The 21,143-nt window shown below is 36.6% G+C and overlaps 2 protein-coding genes across 2 annotated transcripts in view; one reads left to right on the top strand and one right to left on the bottom strand.

Annotated features, from left to right (window-relative positions):
- Positions 1–2,353, bottom strand: part of LOC140143919 (COX assembly mitochondrial protein homolog) — a 35,551-nt gene extending 33,198 nt beyond the window's left edge. The window contains exon 1 of the mRNA XM_072165757.1: positions 2,161–2,353. Within this exon, the coding sequence (XP_072021858.1) occupies positions 2,161–2,251 (91 nt within the window). The 5' untranslated portion in view covers positions 2,252–2,353. The remainder of the gene's footprint in view (positions 1–2,160) is intronic.
- Positions 2,354–2,398: 45 nt separating this feature from the next.
- LOC140143925 (signal transducing adapter molecule 1-like) overlaps positions 2,399–21,143 on the top strand; it is a 34,046-nt gene continuing 15,301 nt past the window's right edge. Inside the window, exons 1-6 of the mRNA XM_072165767.1 lie at positions 2,399–2,507; positions 10,120–10,204; positions 14,971–15,046; positions 17,133–17,228; positions 17,960–18,185; positions 19,036–19,246. Of these exons, the coding sequence (XP_072021868.1) occupies positions 2,465–2,507; positions 10,120–10,204; positions 14,971–15,046; positions 17,133–17,228; positions 17,960–18,185; positions 19,036–19,246 (737 nt within the window). The 5' untranslated portion in view covers positions 2,399–2,464. The remainder of the gene's footprint in view (positions 2,508–10,119; positions 10,205–14,970; positions 15,047–17,132; positions 17,229–17,959; positions 18,186–19,035; positions 19,247–21,143) is intronic.

Below are 21,143 nucleotides of genomic sequence, written 5' to 3'. Positions count from 1 at the left end.
TGTCACAAAACTAACATGTGCCAAGTTTGAATTAATTCGGAGGTCGTCCTGGGGGCCACCGAGAGCCTAAAGTTACAATGTGTGTTCCTATGTAGTAAAGTTCGTTGACCCCTGTACAATTCCAATTAGAAGCCGATCGAACAATTTAAAGTAGCTGCCATATCAAAACCGTTAGGACTTAGAAGCTCAAATCTTTTGCGCCTATAGTACTGATAATCATCTTGAATCGGTGATAAAATTAATCACAAACAAAATGAGCATGTGTGGAATTGGCACAAGCGCCCTCGATACAAAATGTCAGTGAAATAGGCATTTTGTGGTAATTTTTACCTCAAATTTTACAAATGGTCATGTTTTTTGAGGTGGGACCCAATTGTGTCACATCTTGCAATTTGTCAAAAATCAACTCCTTTTTTGTATTTCTGATTATATATCAAAAAGTTTTCACCCGAACTAGTAAAAGTATACATTTTTAGAAAGCATATATTGTCAAGATTGCAAATCTGTAAAGTTTGAGTGGATATACAGGGTGTACCAAAAAATATACAGGGTGATTCCATTGAAAAATACCGAAAAAATTAAATTTCTTTACCACTCCAATATTTCTACATAGTATATTAAATTGGAAAATGAACTTGATATTTGGAATGTACACAGTTAGTCCTTTCATTAAATATATAGTTTGCACTATATTTGTTAAGCCCATTGTGTTATACAGGGTGTGAAAAAAAGTTGTAAATTAAATTGTTTAATTAATGTAAAATTTCCGTTAAGTGCCATTAAATTTGGAAAATATATTCAAATTAGTTTACAGAATTGCTATAATATCAAATTTAAATATCCAATTCCTATATAGGGTGTTCCAAAAATCAATATACAGTGAATAATTAGTAACAAAGGTACATGTACATGTAGGCATATACATGCACAATTAGCTTACATCAATAAACTATAAAACAATAACCAGAGATCAATATGTCATCAGATTAAATCCTTTGACTGTAATAATCTCTTTTGAGAAGATTTATTTTATATTTCGAAGATAAAACAATATTGAAATTTATTTCATATGCATGCATGCAGAATTAAAGCCCATTGTATTTTATGACCCACATTCCACTGCATCAATTAAAAGCTTGTTAAATCCTTAATTACTAAGTTTATTAAGATTAACTAGGCAATTATAGCTAAAGAAAATTAAAAAATAAGATTACATTAATATGCAAATGCATTTTTACTAGAACTACTAGGCAACAAAATGCATACATTTTATTAATGAACTTCAACTTCCCATTGGAATTACACAGAGCTCCTCCGCTTCCGGCACCACCCCTGACTAATTAACTTAATTAAGCTGTTGTAATTAATTAATACATTTGTTTAATTGTATTTGTTATTAATTCATTAGATTAATAATTTATCTTCAAAATAAGACCAAAACCATTTGTTCATGATGAATTTGAGCACAAAAATAGGAATAAGTAGACAAAATGATTTAGCAAAATGTGACAGCACCACCTTTTTTAGGGTCCCAGTATAACAAACATGACCAAATGTTGATGTCCTGGTTGTCATTACACTTTTACAAAGCAGATTTTCTGAACTTTAGATCAATATATAATACATATTAACAACTTTCAGTGTGAAATAAAGTATTATAGCACTTGGTTAAGACAGAAATTATAGATTTTCCCAAGAATATGGACTGTGGGGGCGCTTTTGACAATAAAACACACACAGTCATTTCTTTGGAGATGGATTTTCATCACAGATTCAAAGATGATTATCAATACGCTTAGCTCCCAAGATTTGAGCTTCTAAATCCAAACGGTTTTGATATGGCAGCTACTTTAAATTGTTCGATCGGCTTCTAATTGGAATTGTACCGGGGTCAACGAACTTTACTACATAGGAACACACATTGTAACTTTAGGCTCTCGGTGGCCCCTCAGGACGACCTCCGAATTAATTCAAACTTGGCACATGTTAGTTTTGTGACAATAGGAACATTTTAAGACTAGGGACAGATAAATCCATTGACATGAGGGGCATCTGATGCGCCCTACCCTAATGCACGATCAGATATCAGTAGTGGTACGTGTGAGTAAGCTTAAAAGTTTCATTTTAGTTTGACATGTTTTATGGTTTTATGTTCCTTACTCAAAATACTAGGGTCATGTTCAGCATCTCCATCGAATTGTTGTGGTTTGTACGTCTGCTCAGATGCAGCATCGCCTTTTCCTTCCTCCATTTTCTGTTTATTAGAAATGTTTCTCAGATTTTGTAACTTCCAAATTTTGATGATCGCAGAGCTGAAAATAAACACATTGCTGCCTTCAGCATGACCATGACGTCATCGATTGGGTCATTTACGGTCAATACGCTTGCGCAGATCAATTAACAAGAAAAATATACGGAAGACTGTCTTGATTCGGTGTTGTATTGAACAAAATACGTATCCAAAATGGGTCTTTTTGGGACTTCTTCGCCGTTTGATCAAGATGTTGGTAAGTTTAGTATATTCTTTATAATATGTTCAACATACTGAATTTATTTGGTGATGATACAGGGCTGGAAAGGACGGAAATGCAGCAAGACAAAATCTATTTTAATTCACTTCGATTGTCATGATTGTTGCCACTGCACTGCACTGCACTGTCATGACTGTTACATGTATGTGCTGTGTCACCAGCTGATTATGAGTAATACTATTAAAATCAGCAGTGTGATACTATTTAAAACAAACATATTACAAAGAGATTGAACAATATACTTTTTATATAGTAATCAGTTGCTTTTAATGGCTAGCTTTATTATAATTATTAACTTTATAATCTTTTTAACATTTTTTTTTCATTGCATTTGCCATTTAAAGCACAATCAAACTTCTTTCCAAGTTAAAATTATGCAAATTTCCTAGCACTGCCCCACGCACCCACTGCATAACATCACGTGCACAAAACTGACGGCAGCAAAAATGGTTAATGCAATTTAACCCTACAAAATGTACTGTGATTAGAATGACTAGTTCTAGGCGCACACCACAAGTTTTTACTATTTTTTAATATGTGGCCGGGCAAAAACTCAAATCAGTCGACTCATTCATTCATTCATATTTATTCGGCAAAATCGACAAGAACAATAAATATAATCAATCACAAATTATCACAAATTTAGCATATGAAATACATGGATACAAGCAAAGACACCAAAAAGCCGAAATGCCAGGATAACCCATAAATTAAAGTCTAGCTGCAAATGTGTAAACTTATTTCCAATGGGGTCCAACTCAAACCCATACCTTGGTGTTGAGATTTCTCGCACAATGTCGTGGAACCTCCACATTGACAATACTGTCAAGAAAGCTAACTCCGTCTCTGTCATGGGTCTGGTGAAGAGAAACCTCTACGCAGCACGGAAACAAAAATCCTAGCATGTACTTTAGAATATGCAGCATCCATCTGGGATCCGCACACACCGAAAATTATTACAAAACTTGAAAAAGTACAGCGCTCTGCAGCCCGTTTTGTTTGTAGTAACTATAGCAGATACAGCAGCGTAACAAGAACTAGAATGGCAATCTCTTCAAAACAGAAGAGAAGCTGCTACATGTAGACTCACCAATTTTCATAAAATCAGAAAGGGTGATCTACACGTAACTGCTGCGGATAAACGGCTGATTCCAACTAAGAGCACTCGCTTACATTCTGCAAGATATAAACATCTCAACTCAAGAACTGAAGTATAAGAACTCTTATTTTCCCAAAACAATTGTTGACTGGAATGCCCTGCCCCCCTCGGTCATCGAGGCACCCTCTACACCATCCTTTAAAGAAAGGCTTAAAGAACATTTAATCCAGCGTATCTAAACAGCTGACCCTAACCCCCTTGATCCTCCAGAGGAGGCGGTGCTGATTATCAATCCAGATCCAGATCCAGACGAATCGTGTGCGTAAGATCGGTGAAATTTTTGTAAAATTTGGTAAAAAACACCTCGTGCATATTGTCCGTCTCCGTTGAAAAACTCAATCCTCCGCTGTAAAATCCATCATGACCACTTGTACATTTTAAGCTTCCAGCAAGCAAAGGCAGAAAAAATATACCATGCCCAACAAAAATTATAACCAAAATTACAGATAAATGAAATTTGAGTATCTTCAGTCATCAAAATTTTTGCTCGTTTGACGCCAGAAAAAAGTCAATTTTCAAACGGCAATATTATGATTATTATCCGAACAGAACCATTGATTTTCATTCTGTTTTCGCCAGCCCCGAGCAGCCATCTTGAATATTACAAAATCAATGAATATATATATGGCCATGTGTTTTGAACTGGTACACTGATAGCCTGGAGCCGTGACATTGGCGCGAGATTTTTATACGTTCTTGCCAATTTTAGTTCACATCATGATACCCTATATAGGTAAAATACATATCAAATTAAAGCTATTGATGAGCTCTTTAAAATGGTACCATAGGTTTGCACATACCATGTAAACTTTCAAAGTTAGGACTGTTAAAGTAAAAAAATGACAGGGTGGAGCCGTGGCTCCCACACGGTGGCTCCCACACGTCGAAATTTAGAATGGGATTCTGCTAATTTACCAATAGCTTGTTACCTACCTGAAATGATTTAACTCAGCTAATTTAACTTTCATTTCATCATTGGCATGTGCATTATTAAAGATAACTGTATAATTTAGGCCTATAATCAGTTTATTAAAGTTTAGAGGTTGGAAGTTGATGGAGCCCTGGAGCAGAATTACGACTGTTGCCTTGCAGAAAGGCAAAATGTTCATACCGCAAAATTGGTAAAATCATGTCGTATGTATTCTAGTTGGTGAAATTATTAATTAATACTTTTTATTATTATAAGTGCAATTGAAAAATACTTTTGCTTGTCCCTATAGTAGAGTAAGTTAAAAGCAATTAAGTTTTAGAATTGTTTGGGCTGGAGCCTTAAATGCGAAGAAAAAGAAGGACAAAAGTGCTGAGCAAAATTTGCAATAAAAAATCAAATCTGAACTGAACACACTGGTAATTATTTTGGCAAAAATCATGCACAACAGAGTGAATGTGACACTGACCTAGGCCTAGTTTACCATATGTAAGATCAATAATGCCACCAGTGGCGTAACTAGGGGGGGGGCAGGGGGGGGGGGGCAACATGCCCCGGGCGCCACCGGTAGGGGGCGCCAAATTGACCAATTCAGCCAGGGCCAGCATCGATTCTGCGCCTCCAAGTGACGAAAGTCAAAATTTTCGCGCGCATTTCAACACAAAATCAATTGAAAGAACATTTTAAGACCGATATTCAACTTCTAGTAACCAAAATTAATTAGTGGTAGGCCTTATTTGTCCAAAAATTCTTTCAAGAATTAACTGGAATTCTGGGGGGGGGGTGGTAGGGGCGCCAATTTAGTTTCTTGCCCCGGGCGCTACCGACCCTAGTTACGCCACTGAATGCCACCATCACAGGCTATGTGGAACCCTTTTGTTCCATCATATTTGGAACAGATACTGAAGAATTTGATGATGACAATATGTGACCCCTCAGCACAACTGAGCCCTGAAGTCGCCAATTATCATTTTTGAGATATTCAACCAAAATATTCTGCTTGAAATTAGCTTTAAAATGATGTAGGGGAGATTGGGGTTAGTTGGAACGCTGGGTAAGTTGAAACATTGTATTTTTTTCTGACACAAAAAATTAATTTGGTAAAATACTGGCACCTAGTAATACATTGTAGGTATTAGTAAGGGTCATCCACCAAATTAGCAACAGCACTGATGCCCCACCAGTGTTGGCTTGGGAAAGGAATATCTGTTTTTTGACTTACTGACTAATTTTTATACCCCTCAGAAAAGATGCGTTATCTCCATGTTGTTTGAAGATTCAGGGGATTATTTTTTGAGTATCATAAGCACAAGTAGTAAGTCCCAGAATAATGTTAAATAAAAGTTTTATTGTATTTCTTATTTTGTGTAATGAACTTTGAAATGTAAAAATAGGCATCGGGGTTAGTTGAAACTTTTGAGGTGGGGTTAGTTGACACGTGAAAATCGCATAGAAAAATATGGTTAAAAATTTGACTTTTTAAAAATTTGTAACATGTTTACCATTTCTTCAATATTGCTTTTTAATATGGTTTAAAAAAAGCAATAATACAAGCAAAAAGTGCACACAGAAAGTACATTTTATAATATTTTAGGCTTCTCATATTTTGGTCCATGGTGACACTCGTCACCTTGTGTCCAAAGTATTGACCCGCACTCCCACATATTTATTTATTCATTTTTTCACACTGATTGTATGTTAAAGGGTGCCTTCAAGGGAAGTATAACCCTAACAACACAATAATAATTATTTTGAAATTTTTACTAGCCGTGTTTCAGCTACCGCCACTCTATGTTTCAGCTTACCCCAGGGGTGGGGTTAGTTGAAACACTTTTTTTCAAATTTTCAAATTGGATTATATGAATAATCATAAGCAGGTCCAATAAAGTTTAAGGCTGTATTTGTAGCATGTATGTATATGTTTATATTGATATGGTTAGTGTTTCTTGAAAGTAATCGGTTTGCGTTAAAAAGATGATTTTGAAAAATGTTTCAACTAACCCCAATCTCCCCTATATCATGTCTATAGTACTTGACATTTAAGTAGTGAAAATCAATAAAACAGTCAATAAATCCTTTGTTTCCTATTGTTTATTGTTAAGCTCGATGGATCATATCTCAATAGTGGCACTGGCGACGTCCGGGCTCAGTTGTGCTGAGGGGTCACATATGGGCATTTCTGAGGAATTGATAAAGAGACAATGATTCGCTTACAAACTTAATTTAGAAAGACTGTGTTGTAGCACTAAAGCCATCATCAGATAGTAACAGAGAATATTTTCTCTTTCATACATCTGATGGTGTCATCACTCATCAAACTAACTGAAACTATCCATGTTTCAGAATATGGACACACCTAATTTCCCGGTGCAAAAGTTATTGAAGGCTATTGGCTCTACAAATGTATACTAAAACCACCAGAGAAGATTGCTTTTATAAGAAACCATAGTGCCCAAGGAAAGTGTTCTTTATGTAGGTGTGGATTTACAAGACAGAGGAAATTCACCAGAGTTGTACCTTCTGAAGTCCGTAGATGAATGCGAGATCATGTGTTCCATTTCCGTGTAACATACCGGTACTAGATTCTCTCTTTAAACTGCCCCATTATTACAAAAAGATTGTTAAATTTTCCTTTATCAATCAGTTAGAAAACATTGTACATGTGTTTTTGTGCAAAATTGTGTAACATAAATTGTAATTATTTGTACATGCATTATCAATATCATTAAGAGTTTGAAAAAAATTTGTACATTTTTATGCGTTCCAACAAAATGTTCGCGCCATGGAAAATCTATAACAGGTAGCATAGTAAAAGTACACATTTTCTGATAGCTCTAGCTCTATAGAGCTCAAATATAATGTTCTTTTTGATGTGGAGTATAAGATCAACAACAAAAAATCACACAAAATTCAGAAAAATTTTCATATCTCCCTAACCATTAGCCCCCCATAAAAAACAATGTCATTTTTGGATTCCTTGTGAAATTTCCTTGCAGAATATGTATACTTTTCCTGTAGTAGCATACACAACCACTGAAATAATTAGTTTCAAATGAAAATTGGCGTATTTCTCGGAACAGAAAAAGTGAACTTTTCATGTCACGCAAAAATCTACCAGTTCAAAAAAAGTGGCCATATATGCATATCTCTGAGCCCTGTAAGGTCATAAATTCATTCATAAAACCATGCCGGGTCAATTGCAACGGTTCTGATCGGCCGAATAAGACCATGTGTTCGGGACGTGTTGGGTTCATGAATATTTAATGAGTAAAAAAAGACAACGGCGATCACCAAAAGTCAGATGCTATGCACTTTGCATGCTTAGTGGTGCCTGGCGTGCTAACTGGATCTTTTATTTCTAACTTTGTACAGCGTGAATGGGGGAAGTTCGTTTGTGTAAAAGGTCTGTAACCCGATCGACAGCATCATCCCCCGATTTTTTTCATTGTTGATGAGGTTTGGGTATCAGACCGTATCACGTAAGGCCCATGATAGTCAATTCCGAGTTTATCGCCCCGTTTTTTCCCGGGTTGGTGAGGTGACTTTTTCATTTTTCATTATTTCATCAGATTTCATTATTGACCTAAAATGCGTGTTGATTTAAAGCCACACTCATACATGTTATTTATAAACAGGTTTTTATATGGGTAGGGACTAGAAAAGTTAGAAAAGAGCCTGGTTTTGCTTCCAAGTTATGAATTTATATGTTTTACAAACAAAAATATATGTTTCCAATTGCTAAAACTGGTGAAAACACCGATACTTTGAAAATAATGAATTATTTTGGCATTTTTGAAAATTTGACGCTGGTGTTTTTGGTTTCCAAAAAGTGACGCGGGCGGGGGACAATAAACTCGGAATCGAATATCTCGCGCCTAATAGATACTATTTTTCTCATTACTATCCTGAAATTTGACGCTCCAAGTCGATGTATTTCCGGAGAAATCATAACCACAGCGTTTTTTACAGGCTACCAGTGTAAATAATAAAAATTACTTCGGATTTCTGGGCAGGGAATTAATTGCGAATCATCAGTCTCCTCAACAGCTACTTTGGTTTCGCGTCATACACATTCTGTGAAAAAAGCGAACCACACTAACTGCTGAGGAGACGGTGCGCCATAAATAACAATTCCACGATGGGCGTAGTGGGCTGAATAGCTCAATTAGTTAGCGCATTGTGCGTTACCCGAGAGGTACCCGGTTCAAAACCCGGTATCGGAAGATTTTTTTCTTCTCCATTTTTAACCCAAACTTTTTATATTCATTTGAAATGTACATATTGCAAGGGGAAATATATTTTGTTTCCTTTTTTCTGAAATGGTACGAAAAAAACCCAAATATTTTCCGTTCATACGGGCTGGGCATTGTACAGCATGTCAGCATTCGTCATACGAACGGGAATTGTTGTTGCTTGCATGATTATGTGTATTACACTGCTCCATAGACAATGCATTGTAATTTCGTTCTGGTGCACCAGAACGAAATTCAAATTTCACGATATCTTTTCTAAACGAATTAATCTGCAAGAAATATTTTGTACATAAACATTATGTAGCCAGTGGGGGGATCAGGCATTGAGTTTTGCAATGTGACAGGTGTGCTGTAAATCGCACGCCTGGATAACCCGAGGTGTGCTTTTAGGTGTGCTGCAAATCGCACACCTAAATAAACCAAGGTGTGCTTTTTTCAAAACTGGTGTATGACTATGATTTCATTTTCAGCTAAAACTTAGCAATTGTGACAACATACATGTACTTTTTTAAATGGCCATGGTAAAAGCTCTGGGGTAATGAATGGTGTATACTGCATAGATGTCCCTGGACTTTGGACTTATTGCTAGTGTCATTTGTATTTTTTTTTTTTTTAATTAGTTTTTTTTTTTGGATTTAGAATGTCCCTGGAACTTTAGAATGTCCCTGAATTTTTTTTAATTTAAAAAAAAAATTATAAAGATTTTAAAAATTATAAATTCTTGTTTTTAAAAATAGGCAAATTTGTAAATTATGTTCACATAATAATCTATGAATGATTTTAAAATGCATTTGTTTTGTATGCTTCTTTACTTCATAAATAGGTTGTAATGTGAACATCAATTATAAATTTGCCTATTTTGAACATGAATTTATAATTTTTTAAAATCTTTTTGTAAAGTTTTTTAAAAAAAATTAAAATGTTTTTTTTTTTTTAGGTGTGCGAAAAATCGCACCTCTCGGCGTATTTTCAGGCGTGCGGCGCGTGCGAATCGCACTCGCACGCCTTAAAACTCAATCCCTGGGGGATGAGGCTGTGGATCACGAAATGCAATATTTTAAAACATTCATGACATTTCATTTTCAATTTCATCAATTCATGTTTTGCATGTTTGGAATGGAAATGCCCCATACCCATATGATATGATTTACAATCAAAATGCCAATGATGATTGACAAATTCTCTGATGAAATACTCAATTATGGAATGTACACGTAACAATTTTCTTCTTTTCCTCTAAACGTACAGACAAAGTTACAAGTGAAGCGAATACTACAGAGGATTGGGGCCTTATCATGGACATATGTGACCGGGTCAATGCAAACCCAAATGCGTGAGTATACAGGCCTGCCTGCAGAGATGCAAAATGTACATGTAGATGGAAATTAATACAAAACTTTCTTTTTACATTTCTGGAATTGGATGATGATAATTTGGTCATAAGAGCAAAAAGCAAAAACAGGGTGGGAGGGTGATACCCGTGGCCTATGCCCCGGGCAAGCTACAATAAATGTTTGATGCTGTGCACAAGTGCTTGACCATTTGACTAAGGTCCGTCGATGAATCGATAATAATCAAAAAATCGGCTATCCAATAATATCAATATCGCCGATATCACTTTCGGAAGAAAATCGATATATTGGAGTTGCCGATAATGAAAAAAAAAATCCAAAAATTGGGCGTAAGCAGTGTGTTAACCGCCGCAATTATGTCAGTACAGACGTATTTTGAAATGTAAAACTTCTAGAATCAATGAGACCGAGTGATGTTGATGATTTTAAGCCCATACTTAAACATCTTTTCACGAATGATTTGACACCGACTTTTCCGCTGGCAGCGCAATTCGCAAGTATTCAAACTTTTGAAGCTTAGTGACTTGAATTTTCAGGTCACTAAAATTGGGAGGAAAATCGATTTATCGATTATTATCGATAATGAGTGACCAATATATCGATTTTAAAAAATCCTAACATCGACGGTCCTTACATTTGACCAAGGGTTAGTTCAGATTTTAGGAAACTTGCCAACACCTCTGTTACGTCACAAGGTTTGTACTGTACCTGAAACAATCACTACGGTACTGGCCGAATTTTTGACCTCTATTATCTGAGACAGAATTAAAAAGACTAGTTTGCATCTGACGTCACTGTCAATCAAACTTCCCATGACCCTTGCTTGGTTTGTAGGGGCATAAAAGTAAGGTTGAGCCATCTGGTGCTGATCAGAGAAAAGGAATCGCAGAAAATGGCAAAAAAATACGGTACTTTTACAAGGCAAAAGGGCCAGAGCCAAAATTCCCGTTTGTGGCGGGACGGAATTTTGATAGGCCTTTTAAATTGTAGCTCTGTGCCTGTTTATTTTATGGATTCTTCATGTTCTTAATATAAACAAGTAAGTTACAGACTACATTCACACGCAAGAAAAATAGTCCAAAGAATCAACATGTTGCCATGGTAACACAAATTCATCAATGTGGCGGGACGGAATGATAAACTTCATGTATTTGTGAACACAGTACATTTGTTGAATTTTTATCAAAAGTACTGGGATAAAACATTTGCTTCTAACATTGGTATTAACTTCAACTATCCTTCTTTTGTTATGGAAGGAATTATAAAATTCACCCCCCTATTTATAGTACGCTCATTAATTTTTAAAAATCATGTCATTGTGGCGGGACGGAATGTGGCGGGACGGAATTTTGTCCACCATGTCAAAATCAAGAAAAAAAGCAATTGATTCACTTTAAAACTGACAAAATTGTCTTTTCTTTCACTTCCAATGAAAAATTATTGCAAAATATAAACTGAGAAAGAAAATTTTCATCCCTTCCTGAACTTAAAAAAATCATCTCAAAATGTGGCAGGGCCATGTTTTACACCACAGACCCTGAAAATAGCCTTATTGCTGGCATCCTACCACGAAAGGCCGAAAAAAAAAGAAGTTAAAATGGCTCCGAGTCTAGCAAAGTTGATGAATTCAATTTTTGTGTACTCAGGAATGTTTATTACCATAATAGTTGATATTTTGGAAAGTTTTGACTAAATTTTTTTTTTTTTTCGTCCTTCCGAAACGTAAAAAAATCACCTCAAAATGTGGCGGGACGGAATTTTACACATATTTTAATTTATTTCTTTATTTTTGCAAAGTCCACTGACATTTTTTTTAGTGCTGAAATTGTCTATACAGAAGACCTTTATAATACCATAAACAAAAAAATCCTATCTTTTTTAAATATGTAGTAACATCAAATTTAGCAATTCCGTCCCGCCACACCAAGAGGGCGCTACATACATATATAATTGCTTGCAGTCCGAAATTGACGGGCAAATTTTACTTTTTTTTTGCCGATTCATAATCTTTGGTTTGTAGTCTATTAAACCAGAGGAGAAATTCACTCCTGTGGCAATTTCTAAATTTTAGGTTGAGTGATGACCATTTTTGGCTCTGGCCCAAAAAGCAACTTTCTAATTCTAGGCATTGTTGACATGGTGCCTTCAGGAAAGAAAGTTCCTATTACTAACATTAACACCCAACTTTTAAGGGGGTACTACACCCCTGCCCAAATTTGTGCCTATTTTTGCATTTTTCTCAAATATTATAGCGCATTGGGGACAAGTAAGATATGTATATTATAGGGGCAAGGACTACAACTATTGCACTGGAAATTTTATTTCAGCACAGACAACAGTTGTGGAGTTACAGTCAAAAATGAGGGAAAACCAATATTTGATCAATAAATCAATAACTACTTGCCTTGAGTTGCTGAATTTTCAGTGCAGTAGTTGTAGTCCTTGCCCCTATAATATACATACATATGTATCTTACTTGTCACCAATGCGCTATAATTTTTGAGAAAAATGCAAAAATAGGCATAAAATTGGCCATGGGTGTAGTACCCCCTTAAGTCAGTTTGTATATATTTTGAAGGTGCAAAATTATCCCTGACAGCCTAAAAGGCACTCTGTTTTACCGATGCGTTCAGAAACAAAATTATCCTGACAAACCGCCCGAGTTTGATTGACAGATGACATCAGACACGAACTAGTCTTAAGGGAACAAACCAAATGATCGATGACATAGGGGGAGGGTGAAAAAAATTGTCCGATTACGTTTGTACAAAAAGATCAGTCTGAAGAATGTGTCATTATTATTATTATGTCAAAATTTTCAACATTTTATTATTACGTTTCTGGCAGGGAGGGATGGGGTCGAGTGCCGGTCGACTGAGAAATGAAACTAGTTACGTTTATAGGACATCATCGATCTTTTGCATTGGTTTGTTCCCTAATTCTTTGATTATAAAAGAACTGTATGTGTCCTCATCCCCCATTTTTCCTCAACAAAACTTGAGATTTTTGGTATCAGAAAACAAGCTCATATTTTTCTCATTACCCCAGTAAAAATGTAAGGCCTATGATATGTTTAGATGGTTTTGTGAATAAAAACTCCACTGAAAGTACGGGTATGGGGCAATGCTGTGTCATGTTTTTGCTTCTCATATCAAAACCGAAGGAGCAATACAACTCAAAGATGTTTTAACGGTAGGCCTTAAGGGCTGGGGTATGAACGTTTGGACAGTATTTATTTTGGGACATTAGAGCACATCAGACATATCGAATTGCATTCTGAATATGAAGAATGTCATTCTGATATCAAATAATCTTGAATTTTAAAAATTAGCAATTTAATACACATTTTATGGCAAATCATTAAAATTGATATTTTGATATTTAACAGTACCGGTACTTGAAGTAAACTTTATAAATCTGATGATTTATACTTTTATATGTAGGTGGGATGAAAAGCCGACGATCACTTGAAAATTTTGACCTTTCGTATTGAAGATATGGATTTTTTTCCCCAAAACACCAAAAAAATTTGGTCTTTTGGGAAAAAATCCATATCTTCAATATGAAAGGTCAAAATTTTCAATTGACCGTCGGCTTTTCCTCCCTGCTACATACACTTTAAGAATATGTCATTAGATTTATATAATTTACTTGAGGACTGTTATATCAAAAATTTGAAAAATATCAAATTTTTATAATTTGTCATAAAATTTGTATTATATTGTGATTTTCAAAAAAATGAAAATTATTTGGTATCAGAAAGACATGCTTTGTATTCAGAATGCAATTCGATAGGTCTGAGGTGCTCTCATGTCCCACAAAAAATACTGTCGAAACGCAATAAACGCTCATTTTAGATCCCTTAATGCAAGATACATGTAGGAAACACATTGGCTATACCATTTCAAATGCACAGTCCTCCTGTGGAAGATTTAGCTGAAGTCTTCCACAGAGGCAGTGTGAGTTTCAAATATAATAACCAATTGGGTAATTTCCATTTGAAATACTCACTCCAGTTGTGGAAAATATAGGTAAAGCCATACATGTATGGTATGGGCTTCAGGGATAGCGCTAGGTTTTCAAATAAGGGGTCAAAAATTCGAGATTTTGTGAAAGTATGGATCCAAAACAATAGAAATAAAAGGTTCAAATGACCCTTTAGCAACCTGCAATCTCTAAGTGGTAATTTTGTGTGCCAAAAGCTAAATGAATGCGCCTATGACCCCATGGCGTAAGTTAGCACTATCTTGATCATCTGATGGGCTTCAAAATGAAAGGATTAACCCTATAGGTAGCCCAATTACATTTGAAGATCACATACTTGCTCTGAAATTCTATCTTCTAAAGATAGGCATGATTTATAACCATCACAACAATAGGTTTCCAAATTTTGAGCTGCATTGCTGCAGCAGTTTTGATATGAGAAGCAAAAACATGTTTAACAATGCTCTATAGGATAGTACAGTATACACTTCTGGTGTGGTAAGCAGTGCACAAATTGCTACCTTTTTGTTTTAACACCATAAAATGAAACATATCTGGCCGTTAAATTTCACTGGGGTAAGTTAAATTTCACTGGGGTAATGAGAAAAATATGAGCTTTTTTCTGATACCAAAATCTCAGTAATGATGAATAAAAGTGGGGGATGAGGCTGTCGATGGGGTCACCCACCTTTAATCTTCCACAAGAATATAAAACCATGCACCTTGAAAATTAATATACTTTTTTTGTGTTTCCTTTTTGTAGCCCAAAAGATGCACTGCGATCCATAGTAAGGAGGATGAAAAGTCCTGTTCCACACGTTGCCATGCAAAGCCTTACAGTAAGTACCAGAGGATGATTTAAGGAAGCCCCATCATGCACTGCAAAAGTGTTATCACTAGAGTTTCAACTGCCACTTTACTTTTCAAATCCATTGAACTCTGTGCAAAACATGTTGTTTTAGAATTGTGCGTGTGTCATTATTACTTGGTCGATTTCGGAACAAAAGTGATGTGTGTTTAAAGGACAATTCACACCTTCTGTAGATAACATAAAATGTGAAATCGACTAGCATCTTCACAGCGTTTTTTATGTAAATATAACTGTACAAATTCAAATTAAACCATGCACGTACAGTACGTCTATATGCAGTGGGCGAGTAGTGGTGTCATGTTCGCTCACACAGCTATGCTATCCGCAAGTAACATAGTGGAATGTTGGGAAGTGCTTAAATCATCCTCTGAGTAAGTACATACAGCCAGCGTTCGATTTACCTGGTGTAGCGGAGCAAAATGCTCCCCATTTGGACAACCTGCTATACAAATTTCAGCCAGCAATTGCTTACAATGTAAACATAATGCTAAAAAAATCATAAGAATCATGTTTTCACTAAAAATTCCTATACAATTTTTTTAAAAAGTAAATGGAACCCTTTGCAACATTTCTAACTTCATCACGTTCAACTAACATCAAATTCAGGATGGTCAGTGACTATAAATAAATAAAATCACATGTCAGTAATTATATTGTCAATTCAATATAATATTACCATACTTGTCAATATCACATGTCAGTAATTATAATACATTGTCAGTTTTGCTAAACCTAATTAAGGGTTCTGTACCAGTGTGATGTAAAAATTCTTTTTTGATCCAAGTACATGTTCAGTGACATATCAGGGTCAGTTGTCCGAGGGGGCAAAGTTATAAGAAATTCCGGCGGGTAGTATTTTGGCCCTGTGTTATCATGACAATTGCACTCAAAGCTAATAAAATTGTTCAATTTTACATCAGAGATGTAAATCTTCCGGAAATTGCCGCAATTCATGAAGTTTGGCCATAAAAAATAGTCCGGAAATGTTAAAAAAAAAATTAATATCATTTTTTTTTTGCATTTCTGGAATTGGATGATGATAATTCTGCATAAAAAGAGCCAAAAAACCTCTTTTAGGAGGGGGTGATACCCTGCAGCGTATTCCTCGGACAAACCCCTTTAAATCAGTTAATGTTCAATACTGAGGGCGAGTTAGCGCAGTGGTAATTCCTCGCTTTGCACCACTGAGGTCCCGGGTTCAAGCCCGGCGCGCCCAAGGACTCATGTGCACTTGGTTTATCCCGATCCATGCTCGCTCTCGCAGGTTTTCTCCGGGATCTCCGGTTTCCTCCTGCTTTCAAAATTGGTGATTAGTTGTTTCGTTATCAAAAACTTCCTTCACCCAATGGAATTTGGGGAGCTGCAGAAAATGGGTGGATGTTACAATCTAAGTGCGGATAGGTTTGCGCCGGGTTCGGCTGCAACTAGCCTAGTTGATGCGATCTGCTTGTGATGATTCACCACGCAGCGAAATTACAGCACTTTGAATCCTCTGGAAAAAGCGCTATATAAATTCCGAAATGTATTTTATTTATTTATTTATACTGCACTCAAGCCCTCGGCCACCTGACCAAGTGCCAGATGGATTGTCAGGAAATGGATATATGTTGCCCATTTACATCCCTGTTAGTGTTACATTATTTTAGCCCAAAATAAAGGTGACATTTTCTGTTCAGGCGATGAACAAACAAACAAAATAGCACTGTTCTACGGGCTGTGGACCTTTCAAATATAGGCTGTGGAGATTTAGGTTGGTTTGTCACTGATACTCCACTATGTTGTGCAAGACATGGGGAATGTTGTACACAATTTTCCCATTGAGTGAGATACATCAATCCTAATTATAGTGATGCATACGTAATAAATATTGATATGTTAAATTTGTCTTGAAAGTTTTTCAGAATGTAGAGCTTGCATTTATAATATATAGATTATGAAACTTACCTGATTTCGTCAAAAATGGCAGATACGCCGGTATGTCATCCGAGCGACAGGTAATGAAGTAATCCATTTAGTTTGCAATTCTCATCATTTGTTTGTTTGTTTGTTTGCAGCTTTTAGCAGCATGTGTGAATAACTGCGGCAAAGCATTCCAACTTGAAGTCAGCTCCAGGGACTTCTGTGCAGAAGCAAGGGCTATTATATCAAGGGTAAGAGATTATTTTGGCGTTGAGATGCCAAAATATTATTTTGGCGTTTTGGTGCGTTAAGATGCGGCTGAAAATGATCAATGAAGTACATTTTATTAACTGACCTTTAGCCACATCTACAGTAAGCCAAAAAATTAAGGTACCAGTTATGTTCACCCCCTGTATATCCTAAACAAAGACAGATATGTCATAATCAGAACAAGCAGTCAATAGCTGCGACTTTTAGCTCGAATTTAAGACCTCATTGTTTGAAATCTATCAAGAAATAAAGAAATTACATACAAAAACCCAAGGAAGATGCCAATATAAAAGTTGCAGTTTGCTACATTGCAAGTACTATTGTACACAAGGTGTTCTCGAACAAGAGAACTAACACCATGCTTCAATTGATAGCACATTAAAACAAGCGTTGTGCTTTCATCGATTAAAACACAAAATTGCAACTTTTGATTTTGTTTCTTCCTTAGGTTTGATATCACCGTTTCTTTAATTTTCAACCAATTTCAACAAATAAGGTCTTAAATTAGAGCTAAAAAGTACAGGTATTGACTGTATGTTTTAATTTTGATGGATCTGTCTTTGTTTAGGATATACAGGGGTGAACATAACTGGTACCTTAATTTTTTGGCTTATTGTATTTTGAGCGCTACAACAGTGCCTGGAAATCCGTGTGGATCATAAAGTCATGCTTTATATATCCCTGTATTTGTTTTTATAATTTTCAACTCCAGGGTCATCCCAAAGTATCCGAAAAACTGCGGCAGCTAGTGAAAGAATGGGCAGAGGGTGATTTCAAATCAGACGCTGTGCTAAGTCTCTTAGTTCAGCTGTATACCAGCTTGAAGCAAGAAGGGTATGATTTCTCCAGTAGCAGCACGCCGACCCCTAAACCAGCACCAGTTAGCACCAATCCTGATGTTGTGTCTTCACAACAAGAAGAGGACGATATAGCCAAAGGTATAGTGTTAGTGTTATCATCATTAGGCCTGTAGTTCAGGGGTGGGGAGGAGGGGAGTTGGGGTGGAGGGATGTAGTATCTCCTGTAGCAGCACACTGACCCCTAAACCAGTGCCAGTTAGCAACAATCCGGATGTTGTGTCTTCACAACAAGAAGGGGACGATATAGCCAAAGGTATATAGTGTTAGTGTTATCATCATTAGGCCAGACAGTAGTTCAGGGGTGGGGAGGAGGGGAGTTGGGGGAGGGGTGTAGTGTCTCCAGTAGCAGTACACCGACCCCTAAACCAGCACCAGTTAGCAACAACCCTGATGTTGTGTCTTCACAACAAGAAGAGGACGATATAGCCAAAGGTATAGTGTTATCATCATTAGGCATGTAGTTCAGGGGTGGGGAGGAGGGGAGTTGGGGTGGAGGGATGTAGTATCTCCAGTAACAGCACACTGACCCCTAAACCAGTGCCAGTTAGCAACAATCCTGATGTTGTGTCTTCACAACAAGAAGAGGATGATATAGCCAAAGGTATAGTGTTAGTGTTATCATCATTAGGCCTGTAGTTCAGGGGTGGGGAGGAGGGGAGTTAGGGGAGGGATGTAGTGTCTCCAGTAGCAGCACACCAACCCCTAAACCAGTGCCAGTTAGCAACAATCTTGGGGGATCTCCTGAATCAGGTGAATGGGTGACTTGAAATTTACACCCCCTGTGTAAAAGGTTAAATTCATATATTCCATAGGGGTGTATGGATTTCAACTGGAATGGCCTAGTCATGACTATTAGGTACTAACTATTGAACTTTCTTTTAAATGCTGAAGTAGTACAACCTTTTTGTTCTTTATTTATTATTTCCAGCTATTCAACTGTCTCTCCAAGAGAACAAGAAATCAGCTAGTAGTTCTGGCAGTCTCTACCCGTCTGCCAGTTCTTATGCTAGCGTAGCACCCGTCCAGCAACCTGTCAAAAAGGAGCCCAGGAAGGTCAAAGCACTCTATGATTTTGAAGCAGCAGAAGATAATGAGCTTACCTTTAAATCTGGAGAAATAATTAGTGTTTTAGACGACAGGTAAGATTTACAAGGTTACCTTTAAATGAGAAGAATTGATTCTAAGTGTTTTAGACAACAGGCAAGTGTAATTTTACTCCCAGTGATTGTCACCATGGTAACTAGAGAATAATGAGGCCAGGTAAAATGGAATATTATATGTTTCTCATTCAGAATTGTTGAAAAAAGGAAACATGATGGGCAAGCTATTTACTATTCTATTACACAGAGGGTACATTATTCAAAATGCTTGTTTGCTATGCTCTATTGCCAACCTGATAGCCTTCAGATATGGTTTCGGTCAAATTCTAATTTGGTTATTCTTTACCAAATATTATTAGTAACAACTGTCAGGAAAGTTTTCTGGTCATTTTAAGTCAATCTAACAGGTACTGCCTTTTGAGGAGAGCGAGAGCAATCGCTGTCAACTGCTCTCCTTAAATCTGATATAGGAGAGTGAATTTTATCTCTCCTTAGTTTCCCATTCTCTATTCTATTCTCATTCATTCCATTGTAAATGCTCTAAAACTCCTTGAAAGAATTTGTAGGAGAGCATGAAAAATGAAAATAGAAAACTCTCTTACTTAGATTTATGACTTTAATTCAAACCTGCTCCGTTGTCCTAGAAACACAGTACATTTGGCTGATTCAATTAGGTGTAAGTTGGGACATGTATGTCAAAAAAAATCAATCATATTTGAAAAAAATTGACCAAACTCATTTTAAAAGATCATACCTTGTGGCCTTAATGTGGGTTGTGAGGTATATTCTGGATATGTTCTGAACATGATTAACAGATTAATAGACCACACTTTTCTCCTGTTATTTTAAGTAGTGGCTTAAAGTTTCCATATTATATAACGAGTGGTTACCCCATCAATTTTCTGGCGATAAGCGCTATTACTTTGCTTTACTTGCACCATATTTAGTATTTTTTGCACAAAATCACATTACTTTTGGGTATTTTAGAATAGAAAGGGTTACAATTTCTTGTAATTATGCATAACTAGCGGGAGACCCGCGCTTCGCGCGGGTCCCCGCTAGTTGAGTAAACGGGAGCGGTTAGTAAACGGGATTGGTTGGTAAACGGGACTGGTTAGTAAACATGGTAAACGGTGATGATAATTATGCTATATTGGTGTAGATTATTCATCCAGTAATAATCAGATGTTGATAATCATGTTAGCCCACATGTTAGCTCCTGTCATGTAGCCTATAGAAGCTAAACGTTTATTTAAATGAATATCCAGATCTGTGCATGATAATGTTGTTACTCACTCAATCCCCGTCACATTTATTTTGCAAATTCTGTCACCCAATATCCCCTTTTTTCACCAGCTTACACCTAATTACCCCCTTTTTTAATAGAAATTTACACCAAATCTGCAAAAAGGCAAATTTTCACAAAACGTTGCTCAGAAAGTTATATTTTACGGTTAATGACACTTTTAGCGTTCTCACACATTTTCTTGGAGCCCCACTGAATGACCCCATTTTTGACCATAATCGCCTTCGATAGACCCCTAGGTCCGTATGCACAAAAGAGTTAGACCGGGTTTAAAGGTTGACCTGGTCTAAGTGGAATTTAGTACCATGAGAAAAGACATTTTCCTTTACATTTGCTTAAGTTATTTTGTATTATTTTTGAACGTTGCATTAAAATCTTTAGAATGTGCTAGCTACTCTAGGAAGGAATAAGAGTAAAGGACCATTCCTGGTGGAACTTAATTCCGGTTAGACCTGGTCTAACTTTAGACCCTGTCTCGCTCTTTTGTGCATACGGACCCTAGTGTCATACTCCGGTAGTTACAGGTAGGCCTACGATACTTTCATATTCTAGTGCCCTCCCCCCGGGTGCACCCTCCATCAGACACCCTCCCTCCGCGTATAGATAAGAAGTGCCACTTTGGGACATCCG

The sequence above is a fragment of the Amphiura filiformis genome, unplaced genomic scaffold (genome assembly GCF_039555335.1).
Source record: "Amphiura filiformis unplaced genomic scaffold, Afil_fr2py scaffold_32, whole genome shotgun sequence".
NCBI lineage: Eukaryota > Metazoa > Echinodermata > Ophiuroidea > Amphilepidida > Amphiuridae > Amphiura > Amphiura filiformis.
Note: the sequence above shows the minus strand (reverse complement) of the source record. Positions and strands in the feature narration are given on the sequence as shown.